The 20,360-nt window shown below is 36.4% G+C and overlaps 1 protein-coding gene and 1 long non-coding RNA gene across 2 annotated transcripts; both read right to left on the reverse strand.

Annotated features, from left to right (window-relative positions):
* Nucleotides 1–4,310: 4,310 nt before the first annotated feature.
* Nucleotides 4,311–17,564, reverse strand: LOC113164411 (nuclear GTPase SLIP-GC-like). Its single transcript, XM_026363709.2, has 12 exons — nt 15,800–17,564; nt 14,296–14,512; nt 13,961–14,173; nt 13,553–13,753; nt 12,900–13,002; nt 12,483–12,553; nt 6,608–6,765; nt 6,334–6,451; nt 6,025–6,133; nt 5,807–5,940; nt 5,574–5,655; nt 4,311–5,461 (listed from the first exon to the last, which is right to left on the reverse strand). The coding sequence occupies exons 1-12, from the start codon at nt 15,856–15,858 to the stop codon at nt 5,388–5,390; spliced, it is 1,539 nt and encodes a 512-aa protein (XP_026219494.1). The 5' UTR covers nt 15,859–17,564; the 3' UTR covers nt 4,311–5,387.
* On the reverse strand, nt 9,272–11,075 carry LOC113163600. Its single transcript, XR_003298908.1, has 3 exons — nt 9,612–11,075; nt 9,451–9,538; nt 9,272–9,329 (listed from the first exon to the last, which is right to left on the reverse strand). It is a non-coding gene; the product is annotated as an uncharacterized LOC113163600 (long non-coding RNA).
* Nucleotides 17,565–20,360: the final 2,796 nt, after the last annotated feature.

A 20,360-nucleotide genomic window follows, 5' to 3' on the forward strand; every position in this document is an offset into this window, starting at 1 on the left:
CGGGACCGGAGATCTACATCCTCGACTCTAATCAGGAGAAAAAATGCAGATCTCGGCAACTCAGAGTTGCCAAATATTGCACCTCCCTCCCTTATTAATTGTAGCCTAACACACAAAATGCCATTTGTCCATCTTTTAGATTATTTTAGGCTGAAGGTGAAAATTCATTTACGCAAAAGTGTGATGCGCTCAAATCATACCGAAGTTTGCAAATCTTATTAGCAGATATTTTATTATATTGAGCTTGACTTGACAAAGTATGACACATTGATAACATTCATACATTCAACAAACCACAATGAAAACCTTCATTAACCACAACACTACTAATCTGCTATAACATTTTTAATAGGACAAAGATCTGTGGTGTACTTTGTCACACTTTTGCGTATGTGAATTTTCACTGTCAGCCTAAAATAATCTAAAAGAAAAAAATTGGTTAGCATTTGGTTTGGCTATAACGTGTGTTACAGTTAATAAGGGAAGGGGGTGCAATATTTGGCAACTTGGAGTTGCCGAGATCTGCATCCCCCACTCTAATCAGGGAGGTCGGCAGGCATGCAAAACTCTAGTGCAGTGTTATGACAATGTTTCATTGAGGGGCGCAGGGCATGGAAGCCCCGCCCACTTTCATTCAACAGCTGGCGTGGACGTAATGGACCAAATGGTGCGTGACTACAGTCCAGCAAAGAAACACGGCGATGGCCGCTCTCCGTGTTCTATAACCTGATAGACATGGCAGTGCTAAATGCAGAGCTTCAGCCGGCCTCCGTTCCCCTTGTAGTGTGTCAGCGACAACCCTCCCCCCATCTGCCCCCACACCGACATGTACCGCTAACGACCGTCTTTACATAATAAAAGCAGCTGTCCACAGGGGGCCAGCTACAGCGAGCTGGTCATTTGACCACACTGCCGGGCTCCTAGGTATGACCAGAAAAGTCAGTAGTCCTAGTGTTAAACACCACAAATACGTATAAAAACAATTGTCAATCTTAATTTAACACGATGGTCTGCAGTCTAAAGTGAATCATGGGACAACTGCAGGCTAACTAGCTAACTGTAGCCCTCTGTTACATGCGTTAGCCATGCGATGACCGTTAGCCATCTTTTTTTTTTTACAAAACAAAATGGATTAATCAAATAGTATATCAAGATAAGTAGACTTAAATGTAATTAAACATGGCAAATGGATATATACAGTCAGGATACTATATTATATTTGATGACATAGGATTTCATCTTACCTTAGGAGCGCATGTGCTGCTCGTTCTTCCTCCGGTTTATCTGTAAAAAAAAAACCGCGATCTCCTTTTCCCGGTATTGTAAATGTCGCGAGACCGTTCGAGACTTCCACACGTGTTGATTGAACTTGATTCAGTGAAGATGGCTCAATATATATTAATTAAGTAAAAATGACTAAGGACGATTTTACGACATATGTACTGAAAACAATTATGTATATCTTACAAACCTAGTTTACTTGAGTAAAAACCACAAATTACGGATGAGGAACTTGCACAAACAGGCAGTTTCACTTTTTTGAGTGTAGAGTCAGGTCAAGATGAACCGGTACCGTATGGTGAAAAACACTAGAAGTATCACTACTGTAAGTGAACTCACACTGTAAGTGAACGTGAAAATATTATTTTTGCAAACTTTACACAAGTACAGTTTGGTACAATTGTTACATTGTTCTTAACTATTTTACAGTATGTTTCATCATTGAATTGTTTATTGAATCATTCATGGGTAAATATCTCTGATGTTAGAGCTGTCAAAACAGCAAATGTACAATATATAGTATGATTTTTTTATTTATGTATATTTTCATGTACTCAACTTTTACATATTCACAATGTGACATGTATGTACAAATAAAGCATGTAAATAAACATATTTGAGAAACAAACTCACTAAACTGTCATGGATCTATAGTGAACTGACAGTGAACCACATTTACTTCACTTCAATATTTTTGTGTTTTTTGTGTTTTAATTAAACACCTTCTTTTTAAAACAAATAAATTTTAATGCAGAGCTGACTGTCTTAAGATTTAAACATTTTTCATTCTTTATGTTATCTTAGTTGTATAGCCAGACATGCTTCAGGCTAAAACGTATAAATGTGTAAACATTCAGTACCTTGGTTTTTTTTTTTAACTGTTCAAACAACCTGATGTCTACATGTTTGACTGTGGGAAATAGTTTTGGGACCTTTTCACTATTTCTTAAATTACATAAGTAAGTATAAATAACATAACCAGTGTGCCATAGGTTTGATTTGTCTTTATTTTGATGCTGTAATCATCTAATTCTTGACCTTTGTTTAAGCAGCTGAACTCAGCCGTATAAGAGTCTTCACTTAGTTTCATTTTTCAGGCAGTTTACCTTTCATTCAAATATATGGGTTATTTAATAAAATGTCTTCTTCCTTTGGGTAAAAACAAGTCACAAGTTAACATTATTTAAATTATTTTAACATTAGATGTGTCAAACAACATCTGTCAATAGTAATTTCAACACTTTTCAACATTTTTATTCTCATCTGTGTCTAAAGTCTGTTTAAAATTTTGAAATAATTGTCAAGGATGTTACATCCAGAGTTTCTGGGAATAAAGAAGCCCGAACTTTCCTACCCTACAGAGATAAAGGTCTTTTTGAGTCGACTCCAAAAATAGGAAAGTAAGAGTTTTCTCATTCCCCTTCTTCTCTCTGTGTGAGAAAGTCTGTGCTGGAAGAATTATTGCTAATTTAAACTTTCTTAAAACTGCACATTTACTGGAATGACTGCAACTGCTCAGTGACAAAAATAATGAGGGTGAGTAATGAGGAATAATTAGGAGATGTAAACTGAACGCCATAAGAGCAAGAAGAAAAATGTTGTGTTGTGGTTTTTAACAGGTGTACTCTCCTTAATTCTCATGGAAATTAATGGTTTAACTGTTGATCCACACTTTTCCACTTATCCATCGTGGTTAGATGAAGCCTACAGGACAACATCATCCACAAAAAGTCCAAAGTCACTGTCCTCGACTGAATGATGTTACAAAGACGATCAGCCAAGACAGCAACACACCATCCAGAGACTTAAGGCAGAGTTTGTTAACATGTTTTAGAGCAAAGGCAAATGAAAAGAAAAATCACAACGCACACAACCAACAACTGAAAATGTTACAAAATGAAACTCTTTAGTCTGTATTAACAATATACAGTCATTATAAAAGTGTCCTGAATAGGAATCTACTAAACACGTGTTAGCTAGCTTTAAGGGCTCATTTACCTTTGTGGTTCTTCTTGTCCGTTTCTTCGTGTCGTTTCATCCTCGGTGAAAGTAAATCCAAATGAATTTTGTTTTCCTTTGACCTCCTTTCACCTGGGTCTGAATTTTGTCCAAGGCCCAGTTCATAGTCTACATTTTTCCTTTTGTAAAACTTCTCCATCACTTAGTGATGAGCAAATGATACTGAGGCTTCGGAGCTTGTGTCACGTCACAGATGACGTTCTAAGCGTCCAACGTCATCACTGTTTCGTTTCGCGCTTCGTTCCTTCAAAATGTTTCGAAGCTTTTGATTGGCTCAGAGTGTTTCAGTGTGTTTCAGAGTGTTTCAGTGTGTTTCAGAGTGTTTCAGAGTGTTTCAGAGTGTTTCAGTGTGTTTCAGTGTGTTTCATTGGCTCATGGAGTTTCAATTCATTCTGAGCCAGTGACAGTTTGACAGGTTTTACAGATCTGAGTGTTTGATGCTGTACCAGCTGTATAAGATGCTTCATTATCCTTCAAATGAGGTTGTGAGGAGACAGAGAATTGGACAGTGAGAGTATTTTGGCAAGTTTCATGGCGAGCACCACTAATAAGAGACCTTCTAAAGTTTGGGATCATTTTGACAATGCGACACTTCGTATCAGTCATGAGCCAACTGATCCTGCTACAGTAGAAATAATTATATTTCTCAATAAAAACCTGTGAAGACAACTAACTGCTTCTGTAAATTATCATTCCAAATCGACCATACAAGTCCTCAAATGACAAACTATTATTTTTAAAGGTTTTCAGAAAAAACACAAAAAAAAGATAAAATGTTTCTGAATTCAAACACTGATCATTTACAAAGTAGGAAGGATCTCTGATCCTGTTAGGGATAATAAACCCTAATAAACCCTTAACCAACATTTAACCCATATTATAATTTGCATTGATTCTTTGGGTTAATCTGGAATGTGTGGGAGAGAGCATCTGCATATTTTATTGTAATGACTATAAATCATTATTTGGTATGAATCAACAAAACACTTGAACGACCACACAGACTTTTCTGAACTTTTATTGAAACAGTGCCAGTGCTTCAGTCGTGCCCTTTAGAGGTTGCTATGGCTTCAGTTGTCCACCAGATGTGACCGTCACTGAGGTCTTGAAGCTTTGAACCTTTTTCGACACAATTTTTAGGAAAGCCTCAGTGCTTCATGAGGCTTCATTTGCCCACCACTACCATCACTGTCGCTGTAGTCTCTCTACCCACAATGCATCTGACACTGTCACCTGTCACTAATTCTCTTGTCTCAGTACAAGGCAATTAACAGACTGCTGCCATCTACTGGTATAAAAGAGTATTACATGATTACTATGACGGTCAGTAGACAGCACAGGAACTGGACAATGGCATTTTATTTACAGACACTAATAAATCGAAAAATGTTTTTTAGACCAATTAGGTGAAATTGAACAATTTCTCACAGCACATAAGTGTACTGCGGTACAGTGGTTGCCTGGTGCCTTGTCACCAAGGAGCTTGCTGAACACCTCAGGGACCTAAGCTCGGGTGAAGGGATGAAACATTAGATATACACGGCCAACATTATTTCTTTAAAATCCTTTAAAATGTCTGATTCAGTTACACACTATAAAAATGCAGCAAAAGCAAAACAAACAAATACAGAAAACTATTGCAATAAAACAACAGTACACCCAAACACCATTGAAATTGCAGTGTCTCTATCCCAATCATACCACAACTGATTGTACATACAGTATATGGCTGTTAACCTTTCTTCTAAATGCCACTAAATCTTAAACACTGCACCTTAAATTATTAATCATAGAAAGCCTTTGAGTCTCATACTGACCTATGGCACACATATCACCACCACCATTTGCCTCTCATCTAGTAAAAATAATAATCAAAAAAACTGCTCAATATCTCTACAGGTAATTCACAAAGAGCAAACAAAGTAAATGGTAAATCAAACTTAAAGAGATCAGGGTTAATAACTGTAAAAAACTGTTTCAAAGCGAGAACTTTCAGGGCTCTGTGGTTCTCTCCACTGAGCAATGCTCAGGGAGAGATGTAGCACATTTATGACTGCTCACACAAATCCTGTCATTATTTCAGCTGCTCAGTTTTCTTGATCTGGACGCGGCTTCAGTTGATCGTAGCATGACTTCACTTTCTCAAGTTCGGCTGAAACATCTTTAAAACAAAACAAAAACCAAACAAGATTATTGGTAATTTGCCTTTTTAATTTCATTTGTATATAGTTACTGAATTCTCAATGATGGTTTATTTTAATATTTTCTCCCACCTGGGATGGCGTAATCATCTGTTTTAAGCGACACGTCAATGGATTGTCTCAAGGTTTCCGTCAAATTCTTCATGATCTCCTCCTATTTCAATATCAAAGTATTTGACTTGTTATTTCCTGGGATCATTCATTTTAATTTTAATTAAATGTGTTCAGAACTGTGCTGCACTGGTCACTCTTAGATTTAACACCCAGCATCATCACTGTATTTTGTATAATGAAATGTGACAAACCATCAAATCCTTCAGCTGCTCCAACATAACACTTTTGGCCTGCTCAAACATGATGTGCTTGGACTCACGGACGTGTTTCTCAATAGTCTCCCTCATTTTTTTCAAAGTGTCCTTTCCTGATATTTTTGCTGCTTCTACAATAAAACAGAAAACTGTTTCAAACCAATTCTTATGAATGACTTTTATTATCGTACCAGGCTGCACGTCATCTTTCGTACCTTTATAGCATTTTTGCATGTTGTCCTCAATCGTCTCTGTCAGACTGCTGTAGATTTTTTTCTTACGCTCCAGGACCATCTTGTTGAGTTTGGTTTTAAGTTTTTCTTCCTTATAAAGAGCAAAGTAGAGCATATACAGTACATTGTAACAGAAAATTATTGTAATACAAACAATGATGTTGTTTTCTTCTATAACAGTTTTTAAATGTATTTTAAATGTACAACATAATAAAGTAGAGGAAGCTGTCAATGCATTGATCAGTTATTTATCAGTTAAATGATGAATACCATGTTATCTGCATCTTTTACCTCTGTCCTGAGAAATATCAGTTGCAGTTCTACATCTCTGTACATTTCAACCAGCTCCTCTGAACCCAGTGAGAACCTACTGATGGCTCCATTGAATGGTTCATCTTTTCTATCATTTCTGAAATATAGACATGGTTAAACAAAGGTAGCATGGACGCATTTATGTATAAATATTACAATTTACATACATATTGCATTTTTTAACTGTACAGTATAATGAAGAGTGTAGTTGAGAGGTAAGGCAACAAGGTTTCCTCATTAAGTAATTACTTAGGGGAAGGTCTTCCTGAATTCCTCATCAATACTGCCAGTCAAACATGATGCCAACAACACATTGAGGTTTATTTGTTTCCCTCTTTTTGGTTTGTAGACACCATTGTTCTTAACTACACTCTGAAGTATTTTGTGGTAACCCCGACCTGATTTTTTTGCCTGAAATAAAAACAAAAAAAATCTAAAAATATATTCATATACAATTAATAGAATTGTTTTAAAGTTTTATTCTTCAAATAGAGTATGTACATGATATAAAGGGGGCTCCAGGAGCTTTTCACAGGAACGTTCTGATTCTTTTACCCCCTCCCTGAGGTATTCTTCAAAAGTCCTATAAACCTTTTCCATGTGGTTTCTGACTTCATCAAGTTCATTAAGCTTTTTTTCACAGTTTCCACACACTTCAGATTTTTTGCCAACCTGAAAAACAAAAAAATTAAAGATTGAAGGTTTTGATTAAATATAGTAATTACTGTTCCTGTTTTCTTTATGGCGCAACCAAAATGCTGACATTTAGACCCTTTCAGTATTAATAAAGATTTTAATTCATTAGTCCACATTCTGTAAATTTAACAGGGTTTTCACAAATGAATTTAAACCCTTGGCCAGTGAATGGTGCAGTTCATTGTCAATAGTAAGCTAAGTACCCCCTACAGATTGAAAAGAGCCCAGATACAGTCTGAACATAACAAGCACAACCCAGAACCAGTCACCACCTGCTACGGTGCAGGAATTTGATACTCAATGCCAATTTCGATACCAGGCCAAATAAAAATATGGGGGGAAAAATAAAATTAATGTATTTTAGCATTCATGCTTTTCTTCCATTGCAACAACAAGAGTGAAAAGACATTACTATTTTTCATGATAGAGCAACATTATACCAAAGAGAAATCTGCTTTTTTTTAACCTTACCTTTTCTGTGTGTGTGTGTGTGTGTTTGTCTACTCTGCCCCCATCTTTTCTGCTCAGCATTCCCTCTTTTAATCCGATATTGTGAAAAGATAGATAGAAAACTAAATACTTGGGTAAACCACAGATTCTGCTGTACACAGCATACTAATACACACTACTAAATACTGTGTGGGTGTTGATACTCTATAGCAGGGGTGTCAAACTCAATTGCACAGGGGGCCAAAAATCCAAAACACACTTTAGGTCGCGGGCCGAACAGGATAAACATTTATTGAACACACTAAAACTTTTAAAACTTAACTTTTTTTAACATAAACCTTAAATAACTTATACTATTTTGCTCTCTATAAAAATATATCCTCTCTAAATTAAACAAGTTAGAAATAAAGTAAACATTAAAAGAACAAACATTCAAATTTCTTTAATCTTATGTCATTTTATATAAAAAATAAACGTAAACTTTAAATATCCCAAAAGATTTTGCTCTCTATAAAAATATATCCTGTCAAAATTATACAAATTCAAAATATGAACATGCTGCATAACAAAACCTGGAAATATAAATAAAATTTGTGCTTTTCAGCAATAACAAATCAAATCATTCAGTCATTTTATCAGAGCTGCATCTGTTTTTGTCAACAGGTTAATTTATATTTGTTGTGATGTTCTGTGTTGTGGAGATTCTCAGGATGGACTGCAGGTTCTCACCAGTGAGACGACTCCTGTGTGCTGTTTTGTTAGTCTTCATCACTGAGAACAGCTTCTCACTAAGATTTGTGCTACTAAACATAAACAAGGTTCGAGCCTCATGTGGACGGAGCTGGGACATTTCTGCAGGAATGGAGTGAATAAACTGTGCGGGTCCTGCAGTGTCCTACTTTACCTTCAGTCATTACACTGCAGCTCCATCAGCTCCATCTGAATCTGTACAGGTGCAGTTTCCACATCGACGGTAAAATGATTTTCTTGTTCTTCAAAGTCTCCAAAGCTCCGTGAACTCAGTTGATCAGCAAAGTGCGTATTTCTGAACACCGTTGTAACGATATGGTTCAACATTACTTGGCATCCTGAGGACCAGCTTCATAATAACCTGCAGCATCATAAACTAGACTTAATTAACGCGGAATGTGTTCGGCAAGGCAGCTGAAGCGCTGCATTATGGGATCTGTAGTTGGCCCGTCATATCGCCGGGCCATTAATAACAATAATATAGAAATGATCTTGCGGGCCGGATATAATTACACGCCGGGCCGGATGTGGCCCGCGGGCCTTGACTTTGACATATGGGCTCTATAGCAAGGAGCAGCAGTGCTACACCCGGGCCTGCAAATGCTATACTGCGTGTAGTGGTTGCTGTGTTATCTTCTCTTGTCTTTGCTTTAACATCAGACTTATGCTGCCTTTGTCTGTGCTGGAAAACTAACATTCTCCCTGAAAGTTATTAAAATACCTTCAGTACCTTTGGTACAATAGAAAACAAGTTCTGTTGTTTTTTTAGAATTTGGTATCACTTGATACTGAAGTATCTGTGACATCCCTACCATTAACTGACAACTATTTCTTTGTGCACTATTAGAAGGTTGTCATTTGACTTTCCAATGTTTATTCTGAATGAGCTTGTTGATCAGTATACTTATAATTTTCTAACACTCATAGTATATAAATTAGACAAATGTTTGCTCTTACCATTTCTCTACTCTTGGCCCCTTGAATCAAAGAGAGAATGCCACGAGCTCCAGACACATAGTTGAATGTTTCTGAGTGGCTGTCATTGAGTTTTGGCAGACATTCCTTAAATTTGGGTATTTCTCTTGAAATAGATATCATCTTTGTACTTGATCAGAATGTGATTAGTTTATTAAAAAGTGGTTATAGTGAACAAAATGTATAATTGAGCTGCAAGTCTTCCAATATGGAGACTGAACGTACCTGTATCATCTGGCTCCAGACGTTTTCCTTCTAGAAACTCTTTGGAGCTCACTGTGAACACTTCTAAACATTTATCACTAAAATGTTTCTAGAAAAGAAAAAAACGGTTTCTGACTTTATTGTCTTTGTATTTGATTATCAGCACAGCACATATTACTGACCTTGATCTTGTTTTGTCTGTTGAATTGTTTCTTTACACCATTTTTGACTTTATTGTTTCTTGTCCTTATACGTTCAACTGCTGATCTGTAAGAAAATATTTCTATCAAGGGGCACATGATACAATATCGGGTGCACTGAGACCTTAAAGGTCAATATATTTTATTATACTATCATAGACATCAGACTTTTGTTTTTGTTTATTCATGATATCATTTTAAATAAAACAACAGATAATGCATGCATTTGCTAGTGACATTGTAGTTTACATGTCTACCTTTAAACTTGACATTTGAATACAAAATCTAATCAGTTCATTCTTGATCCCAAGTAACAATTTGTTATTGCGTATTCCCTGTAAGCATTACTTAGGTATCACTTTCACTAGAATTAGGGGGTCAAATAGACAGCCGTACAAACAACATGACATCATAATGTGTCCTGGCCTGGTAATTGCTGGCACAGAGGCATAAAAATGGCCTGTAAAAAATTTTTGGTATGCTTAATCAAATATTTTCTTGCTCTACCTGTAGAATCTGGTTTTAGTACCAGGACAAATTATTTAGTCAGGCACTTTAATTTCATGGGTAGGAAAAACTAAAAGCACAGGACAGAGAGAAAAAGAAAAGAGAGAGACAAAGAGGCACACAGCCTCATGTGCTCATGTGCTTGAGGGAGAAAAACAGGGGGTTAGATTATTCTTATTGTTAAATCTTATTGTCTCTGCTTCTCCCATGGACAGAGCAGGCAGAACTCTGCTATGATTCGTAGGTAAAAAAAGGCAATCTTAGTAATATATTTAATGTGGTGTTCAAAAGAGAGACAAGGATCAAATAGGACTCCCAAGATTTTTGGCTGTCAGGCTCTGTGACACCATTGACAAAAGTTAAGGTTAACTGATCACAGTTATGTCGATGTCAAGGTGAGCTGATGACCAGAATCTCAGTTTTATCTGGATTAAGGAGCAGGAAATTATGTGACATCCAGCTTTTCACGCTGACAAGCAGGACTCTAATTTGTTAATCTCAGATGAGTCATCAGCCTTCACAGGAACGTAGTTTAATAATACATCAGAGGGACAGTCCATGTCAGATGTTTTAGAGATAAAGTAAGAGAGGCCAGATTAAGGTAGTTTGGACATGTTCAAAGGAGAGATTGAGAACATATTGGTAAACTGATGCTGATGTTGGAGCTGCCAGGCGGGAGGTGTAGACCAAAAGAGCACTGTAAAACCCGATAAGTTAATATACAGAATACAGAACTAATTTAAGTATAGTTAACTCTTACATATCAATTACAAGTAACAAAAAATAATTAGTTGCTCAGTAATAGATTTTTCAAGTAAAGCGTACATGGTAAATAAAGTTGTATGCACTCTACTCTAACTTAAAGCTTTGCTTAACTAAAACTCAAAAATTAAAACACAATACTTAAAATTTCTTTTGAAACTGATTACATAAGTTTTTTTTAACTAGTTTTAACTCAATTTGTTAAACCCATACACTTTAACAGTAGATTACACAACAGAATAATAGGCCGTTTCAGAACAAGTTACTTCTTTATTAAGTAACCTTCACTCAAGTCAAACATGCTTGACAAAATAGCATCATAAAACAGTGCAAGAAATACTTGTAAACACTTCTAACACATATATAAGTGTTACATATTAACCCACAGTGATCAATGTAATTACATACTACAGTATGGCTAAACTTCTTCACATTTACCTAATTTAAAAATGATCAAATCACAAAAAATACTTCAATTGTTAACTATATTACAAAGGTGACTGTAGTACATGTGTACAATCTTCAAGATAATAAAGTCACATCAGATTACTCCACTGATAAAAGGTCCTTTTTAAGACTCAGCACCCTGGGCCTTAACTTCCCATCATCTAGGCCCATCAACACATTCTGGATAAAGTTAAATGTGTTGGCCAACTTATTTGGGTAGCTCAGATGCAGGGCATAAATGAGTGCCAAAAGCATTACAAAAGCATCAGCCAGTGTGGTGCAATCAACAACTACATTACCCTCAAGCACAACTGAAATCCTATCTGGAGAGAAGAATGTTGCTGGAGGTGGAGTTGATTAAGAGGAGTCCAACTGGTCACCTGTGTCTGGTTGTTCAACCTGTGACAACAGAAGAGAAAATAAGGTTACCTTACTTAACTACCTTAGTGACCCAACACACAAATTGTTGCTTATCTCCCACATCCTCTCATACTGTATAAACATCTAATTAATGCCTCCATATTGATCACATTAAATAAGTAAAAATTAGGTAAAAGTACTTGCATGAAGGAAAAGCCCGACTTCCAATCACTTCTATTCATTTGGGTAAACAAATCTTCAGAAACTCCCATAACATTATACTCTTTTAGTTAAACAGTCCATGAACCAGGTTGGTGGATTAGTCCAATTAATGAGGAAAAAAAAACACTCTTGTTGATAATTAAATGCAACTTTAATCTGAATGTGATGAAAATCTGAAGGTTTAATGATGTGCCCTAATCACACCAGGCCTATTGCACGTTATTCTTTAGCATAATGACCTTTGTTTATATAAATGAACTGTTGCCTAAACTATAAACAATGTGCTAACTTACATCTCACATCTTAAGAAATGTTGAGTCGTCCTCATGCAGATATGCAGGAAGAGCTCGAAGGACAGCAGCACGTCTCACATCAACATCAATTTGATCCTTGAGTGTGAGAACAGAACTTGTCAGCATGGATGGTAAAGGTCACAGCAAAAAAAAAAAAAAAAAAAAAAACGTATAATAATGTGTCTCTTTCATTTCTTTGTGTGGTAAACCTAAGATTCCCAATGTTAGTATGTTCAGGTACCAATTTGTTTAAATAACTTACCTGAAGGTCATAAATCCGGAACAGCTCCAGAACTTCAGCTACTTTTCCTGAACGAATGAAGAATGTATGGTCTGTGTTGAAAAACCACACAAAGCAGAATATTAGAATATATATATTTGAACATTTGTTATAAGTTGTTTAATGTAAAAACTGAAAGATAAACTGCCAAAATATATCTAATGGTGGCTGAAGACATAAAAACCATCTTTATACTAGCACAATTCATATGCGTAAAACTGACCAAGATACTATTGACACAAATAATTACATTTACCTAGACAAATAGATGAACTAAGAACAACATTTTCACCTGTGAGCAGGGCAAAGGTGGTCTGTGTTAGCTTAGTGATCATAGGAAGATTTTTCTCAATCTTCTGAACTTCTCCAACAATTTGCAGTCTCAGTTGTTCAAGGCTCACAGCATCTTCACTTCTTGGGAAGTTAGGAAGGAAATACACTTTGGTCTTTTAATGTTAGTATGATGAGCTTGTTTGTCTGGATTTTTTTCTACTCCTCTTGCCTGAAAAGTAAATATAATCTTTTATCAATGGTGGTAACACAAAGTTTGCACCTCCAAGTCATTTTATCGGTTTCAGTGTTTTGTACTGAAAATGCACACAGCTTACCTGATTGAAAACTCCAGCAAACAGGTGCTTCACTTTTAGATGAATAGTAAAACATTCCAGTTGTCATGACTCACCTTCTGGAAAACTTTACCTTAATTACTGAGAATGTTCATCAACCTATTCTTTATTACTTCCATCTACCTGTGTTGTCAGGCATTGACAGCAACAACCTACATTTCTTCCTGAAGCGTATCAGGACCTCCTAACCCTATTTACTGAAAGCAACTGATGATGGAGGTTCACATAAATTTATCCCACGCAAATGTGTAAAACTGCATAAATTGGGTTGGGTTCTCTTTATCTAGTCCCTGGTAATCTGGATTAGGTCATTATTGTGCAGAAATAGAAAAAAATAGCACTGTATCATTTATTTGTAGGAACGTGTTAACAGTTTAGCATAAAATACACTTATAATAAATCAGCAACTGAATGTGAATAAATTACCCCTGTCCACATTCTGTCTCTGCTCTTGTTAAGGTCCCCACTTCCAGGAAGGTCCACAAGTGTGACATGCTGGAGATCATAACTTGGAACCCTGATAGTCACACACTTCACTAGTGGCCAATACAGTTTTTCTTCCTCACCTTCTTCCTCTTCTGTGGAAGACCTTGTGTATTTGACAAGTTTTGCATATAGTTCTTTAGCCTGCAATTGATAAATCAAAAGTAAGACAGAATATGGTCTAGGTGTTTTCCAGCTTTGCGAATTGGCAGAGAGGGGAGCAGTTTCATTTCAGGGGAGGCAAACATTTGTCAGAGTCAGTGCCAGCATATTACAGTACAATGTAGTTATGTTTTTTTAAATGTAATAATTTTCCTATGTATGATACATTTGTATGTATGAATTACTTACTGATTTACATGGTAAAATCTTACTCTCAGAATTCAGAAATTCAGGAATCTTTCTGAAATGTTTCTTGTTCATTAGGTCTTCAAGAGACATAGTTCCCCAATTCTTTCCATACACTGCTGACAACTTTTCAACAGTGTCATTATAATCATCGCTGTCTTTCTTTTCCTCATCTGCAGTATCTGCCAAAACATAGCTCAATTCCTCTTCCCACTCCTAAAAACACAAAAACATTTAACTTTTTAATTAGTTAGTTTAAATAGCACATAAAGGGTATTTACTGCATTTATAAATTGACAACTAGCATCAACTAAACATGAACAAACAAGCTGTTTTACCTCTTTTGTAATGAACTCAATCTCTGCCTCATACTTTAAGTTGTGCATGTTAGCCTCCAATTTAATCATGGCTGAGGTACATGCACTGATACATTCTGAGGGCAAAAGATTCTTCTCTCCAATGATGGCATTTATCAGATAGCTCTTTCCAGCCCCAGTTTTACCAAAGACACCGACAAGCTCGCTCTTGTTTGTGTCCAGTTCAGAGATTTTAGTCCTGTTAAAGATAAATGTGGTCATTAACACTTGATGGTCATCAGTTTTCCCCTGGCTTTTATTTGTGTCACTGTGACCACATGAGCCCACCTCCTCTATATAATAAGGGTCACTCAGTCTTGCAGTAGGCTAAATGTATTCCCTCACACCTTGTTGTCCAGTTGTCTTCCCTATCAAGAGGGAGAACATTGCTATCTTCAAAAGAGTAGCTTTTCTCATTCAGATGCAGATGGTTTGCTGAATCTCGTCCTGAAAAGCTGACTCTTCTGCATTGTGCTACACGTTTGTGAAGCTGTTGTTTAGTCTCTCCTGTGCATTCTTCACTGAATTGAACTGCAAATACTACATTACTTTGTCCATGGGGTAGACCCGAACATAAGTAATGACAATATTCTTTTTTATGGATGTGGCATGTCAAACAACCAGTGTGCTCCTATTTTAATCAATCCATGCACAACATTTATTCCCGCTGTGCAATGTCTTCTCCAACACTTTAAATAATGCAATGGACAGTTCTTAACCCTGTTTTAGTAATTTCATTAATCTCCTTAGATGTTTTCTTTGCTTGATTCATGTCAATAATTTGACCCTTCTAAATGGATTTACATATTTTCCACGGCCACAGGATGTGTAGTTGTTTTGAAAATGAGAAGCTACTCACTGCATCAGGTAGGGTTAAATAGCATGTTGGTAGCTGAAACATAATAATTTAATCAATAAGAATTTAAATAAAAGCTAAATCAATTGTATTTCATATTGTCATGATTTTTGGTCTTTTTATTTAAATGGCAATTCATTTTACAGTTGATTACACTTTTAAATGAAAGCTAATTTAGTAGCACTTGATTTTGGTCTCTCTCAAAGTACTCAAACTAGTTTTATTTAGTCTTTTGTCACAAGTATAGACTATGATTTGTTGAATGTAGTTACATGACAGTCCTTCGGCAAAACTTGTCCATTAGTCTAAGAGACTAAGACTGCAGCATCATTTAGATATTACTATTATTACTATTATCTCTAAACTGTTCTTCCTGTCCTGAAATGAAACTTTAACAAATCTAAGCATAAAACTGATGGATTCCAACAGAAGAAGATTACACTGGGTCCAGTTCCATTGAGACGCACAGATACTTGGGTCAGAGTTTTGCATCTCTGGCATGAATGGTACTGCTACTTTGTGCCAACACTCCACTTGGAACTGGCAGCTTGTCAAAATGACAAATGACTGAATGAGACAATATACCATACAAAATAAGGATATGAAAAGACATGTAATACTTATACTTACCTCAGAAATGCATTGAAAGCATTGTCTTCCCCTTTCAAACTGCAGTTGATTTTTTTCATTAGTTTCTTTACTTTTTTCAGTATGGCTTTTTCTGTCAGAGTAAATGTACATTACAAAATCAACAAGTATTTTTCTTGTTGTACATGCACCAGTGTGTCATTAGACTATTCAGGCAGTAATGTACAAGGTGGAGAGAAAGAACTCAGACTCAACTTATAACAACCATGAAGCATAGATGTGGTCTAATTACAGAAAACAGATCTGTACTGCTGAAGCTAAATGTTACTGTGTTAAGATTTTAATCTATTATAAACTGCCTTGTAATTACAGTACCTGACTTTGAATCCAGTTCAGTGTTGTGCTGTCGTTTACTAGCTGGTGACTGACTGATCCAACTGAATCAAGAGGAGGATCTAACTTTCTCTTTCCTAATTTTATTTTTTGAAAACAGAACAGAAGCCAGCAACACAAAGATTAAACCTCTGGGCTAATATGTGTTGTTTGATTAAAACAAGATGACACAACATACTATACATCTCACCTTTATGAGTTGTGTTGCTGGTAGAAAGCTGAACATGAAGATGAACATGAAGGACCAATTAAACACTAACAGATCAATAAATCATATTGTGAAATTTGTATCACAGTAAGCACCATACATTGTTACCTGCATATTATTATTCCCAAATTTAGAATTAAATATGTAATGTAATAATCTGTATTCACAAGGAAAATGCCAATACTTTATCTTTCTCAAGTCTCATTTACTTACTGTGTTCTGATCCAAACCAGCCATGTCCAAAAACAGCAACTACAAGACTGGCATGAAACAGTTCTGATTTATTATATTTAACTAAATATGAATAAACACAATTCAGTGGAATGTGCATATACATAAAAAAGCCCCTGCATGATAATATCAGTTACATACAAAGGACAAGCTGCATATGACTTAATTTAAATGTAACATGGTTCCAATTTAATAAAAAAATCCTATTTCATACAGTTCATGTGCCGGTATAGTTGATGTATAGTTTAGTAATTTTACAGCACAGAAACCCAGTACCACGACCACAAAACTACTTCTTTTTCTCTCCACTACTGAATATTTTAATTTGAGTGAGTGATTCATCTTCACAATGTAGAAAACAGAAGTGGTCTTTAAAAGTCTTAGTTCAAGAGTAAGTTTATGTAATTTATTGGAAATTAAATCATCACAAAATAGCTCAGAAGATTTCTGTACAAACATGTTAAACTAAAGTGTGTCCTGTAATTAGCTTCACAGGCATCTTCAAACAATAAACCAGTCAGTTTGCCTATTTTAAGGGTTTAAAGTGGTCACTGTGGTGTTTGGTATCATGGTGAGTACTACACTGAACATGGAAAGTTAAGCAGAGAGTCGTCTCAGGAGATTAGAAAAAAGCTAGAATACATATGAATGTTGCTGTTTATTGTAGTGTGTTAGTTATACATTTACTTATCAAGAGGTTATTTAACTGGTCTGGAATTAACAAGAGATCATATTTCTCCCACATTAGCTTCTCCCCACTGGCTCCCTGTAAAATCCAGAATAAGGTTTAAAACACTTCTCCTCACATTTAAACACTTAATAATCAAGCACCATCATAGCCTTAAACCTTAGACTCAAACCTTACACTGCAAAGTTCCTTGAGAAGACTTCTGTTGGGATGTGGTGCTATTGAATTGAATTTAAAGCAGTAATATCAATGTTTTAATTATGTATTTTTTAAATTTACAAGTTGAGAATTAATTCATTTCAATTTAATTCATAAATTTGCACATTTATATAGCACCAAATCTCAATAACATCTCAATGCACTTCACAGTGTTTAAGGTTTAAAACCTTATAAAATATAACTGTATACAGAATGACATACAAACCTCAACAACCCCACTGAGCAGCACCAGGAGACAGTGAAGAGGAAAAACTCCCTTTAGAGGAACAAACCTCCAGCAGAACCAGGCTCAGGGTGAACATCTCTATCTATTAGCTTTGTTATTTTACATTCAGTCTGTAATTCACAGGAGTTCATGACGCCCGATGACGTCAATCTGAAGTAACTAGAGTTAACTAATGAAGTAATTAATGTTAGACTAACATTAGTTCAGCCTGCTTTAGAAAAAACAGCTGCTCTCTCCTTCTCTTCCCTTCCTCCATTTGTACAAACTAGAGTCTTGACCTCCAACACTTGGTCTCTGCAATTAATCAACTACCGGAATAATTAAAACAAATCGAAAACCTAATGTGATAAACACATAATTTATTGCTACAAGATAACACGAAAATGTATATCAGTGTTTTTATTTTAGCCTCTAAACCTGTTAAAGAGTCAAAGACTGAGAAACAGGAAGTGAGATGTCACACACACACTGATCAAACTAATACAGAGAATTAAACAACTTCACTCTTCTTTCCTTTTAGTCCACAGCGTCTGGTTTTACTGGAATAACAACAATAATGCTGTGTTAACACTCACCTGTCTTAGTTTAGTATATTCAACACAAGAACTTTTCTAACTTCTGTTTCTTCGACACAAAATGGAGAAAAACTAACTACGAAGTTTTTTAGTTTCAGTTTCTACATGACACGACACGAAGCCTCAGTGAGCATGCGCAGTCGACGAGCGGAAACGTAAAATAAATGTTTCATTCTTTATTTTCTAATATCATGTTATCTCTTGTAGTAATACAGTAATACTTTTAGTCATATTTTCAAATGTTTATCCTCTAATAGTTTAAATATGAGACAAAAACACACTGTTGTATGTTGGAGTCTCAGCTCAGTGTTGCTGCAGCAGCACCACCTGCTGTTCAAAGATACTAACTACAGCTGAAGTCACATCATCTGCTTTGAAATCACATATCAGACATCCTTCATGTTCACTGCTGTACGTGTCTTGTTGTTGCTGTTTTCCTACATAGTAAAGTTTTAAACCTTACACTGTAAAGTGCATTGAGATTACTTCTGTTGGGATTTGGTTTATATAAATAAAATTGAACTGAATTGAATTTGATGTCATCTAAACAGCTGTTGATAGAGATTATAAACCACTCCAACATATTTTAATCTTTCCTCTAATATCTGCTCAACAACAACAGGTCTACACTCTGAAACAAACACATTATTTAACAAAACAGGAAGTACTGTACGTTTTAATTGTCTTTCTCTACAAATGTCTCAGTATAAACAGAAGAAGTAGATTCTGTCTCTTCTTCGCTCCAATGAGACAAAATGAATAAAATAATAAAGTTGTGCTGGATCAACTCCCTATTTACAAGAAACCAGAGGAGTGAGTCTGTGATATTTCCAAAGATCTGCTTTAACATTACATCCAAACCCCATCAGACACAGCCCCACCCAACAGCAACACTTCATACTGATCTACCAGAACAACAACTGTTCTACAGTCCTTTACTTAATCAGGACTAAAACTGAAGATCAAAACAAGAACCGTCACAAACAAACCTGTTAAAAGAGTCAAAGACTGAGAAACAGGAAGTGAGATGTCACACACACACTGATCAAACTAATACAGAGAATTAAACAACTTCACTCTTCTTTCCTTTTAGTCCACAGCGTCTGGTTTTACTGGAATAACAACAATAATGCTGTGTTAACACTCACCTGTCTTAGTTTAGTAAATCTGTATAATCTGTTTCTTCAACAAAAAAATGGAGGAAAACTAACTACGTAGTTGTTGTTTCTGTTTCCACTTGGACTATTCCGTCACCCCTCTGAAATGGTTTGTTCCGATCAGAGTATGAGGAAGCTGTAGATCAGTGACGTCAAACTCAAACTACGACAAAATTAAAAACTGGGACAAAGTCGAGGACCAAACTCAATATATATTGAAGAATTAACTGCAATTGTGCATGTTTTCTTATCTCCCCAGATATGTAATGTTAAAGCTTTTCATATAGAAACAAACTTTAGTTTCGCTTTATGGAGTAAACAAAGCCTAATATAATGTGAGGAGCCTCAGAGTGAACAACTCTCTTTTATTTTTATAACTCAGAACAGAGTGACAACAGGTCTCAGTGCAGGCCTTAGTCACCCCCGGAAACACTAAATCTCCTGCCTGTTTCTCCCGGGTTCTGGCGGCGATCCAAAGACCAAGTCGACTGGGGTGCGGAGCTCTCTGCCAAACATCAGTGCAGCAGGGGTGCACTGGCTGGACTCCTGTACAGCAGTCCGGTATGACCAGAAGACCAGAGGCAGGTGCTGATCCCAATCTCGCTGGTGATGGCTGGTCAGGATGGCAAGCTGGGTGGCCAGGGTGCGGTTGAAACGCTCCACCAGCCCGTCGCTCTGTGGGTGAAGTGGAGTGGTCCGTGTTTTCCTCACTCCCATCCTCTGGCACACCTCACTAAACAGCCGGCTCTCGAAGTTACGCCCCTGGTCACTATGGAGCTCTGCAGGAACCTCTGGTGAACATCTCGTCCACCAGTTTCTGCGCTGATGTGATAGCGCTCTGGTCCGGCACCGCATACGCCTCTGGCCACTTAGTGAAATAATCCATTGCAACGAGGACGTAGCGGT

This window comes from Anabas testudineus, chromosome 2 (genome assembly GCF_900324465.2).
Source record: "Anabas testudineus chromosome 2, fAnaTes1.2, whole genome shotgun sequence".
Lineage (NCBI taxonomy): Eukaryota > Metazoa > Chordata > Actinopteri > Anabantiformes > Anabantidae > Anabas > Anabas testudineus.

What these genes read in the sequence shown, in the direction of transcription:
- LOC113164411 (XM_026363709.2), bottom strand. Translation starts at nt 15,858, where the DNA reads ATGAAAAAAATCAACTGCAGTTTGAAAGGGGAAGACAATGCTTTCAAT. An exon ending in TCCGGATTTATGACCTTCAG is followed by an intron (nt 6,766 to 12,482) that starts GTAAGTTATTTA and finishes TTTTTATTTCAG; the next exon opens with GCAAAAAAATCAGGTCGGGG. An exon ending in AGATGATTACGCCATCCCAG is followed by an intron (nt 5,462 to 5,573) that starts GTGGGAGAAAAT and finishes TTTGTTTTAAAG; the next exon opens with ATGTTTCAGCCGAACTTGAG.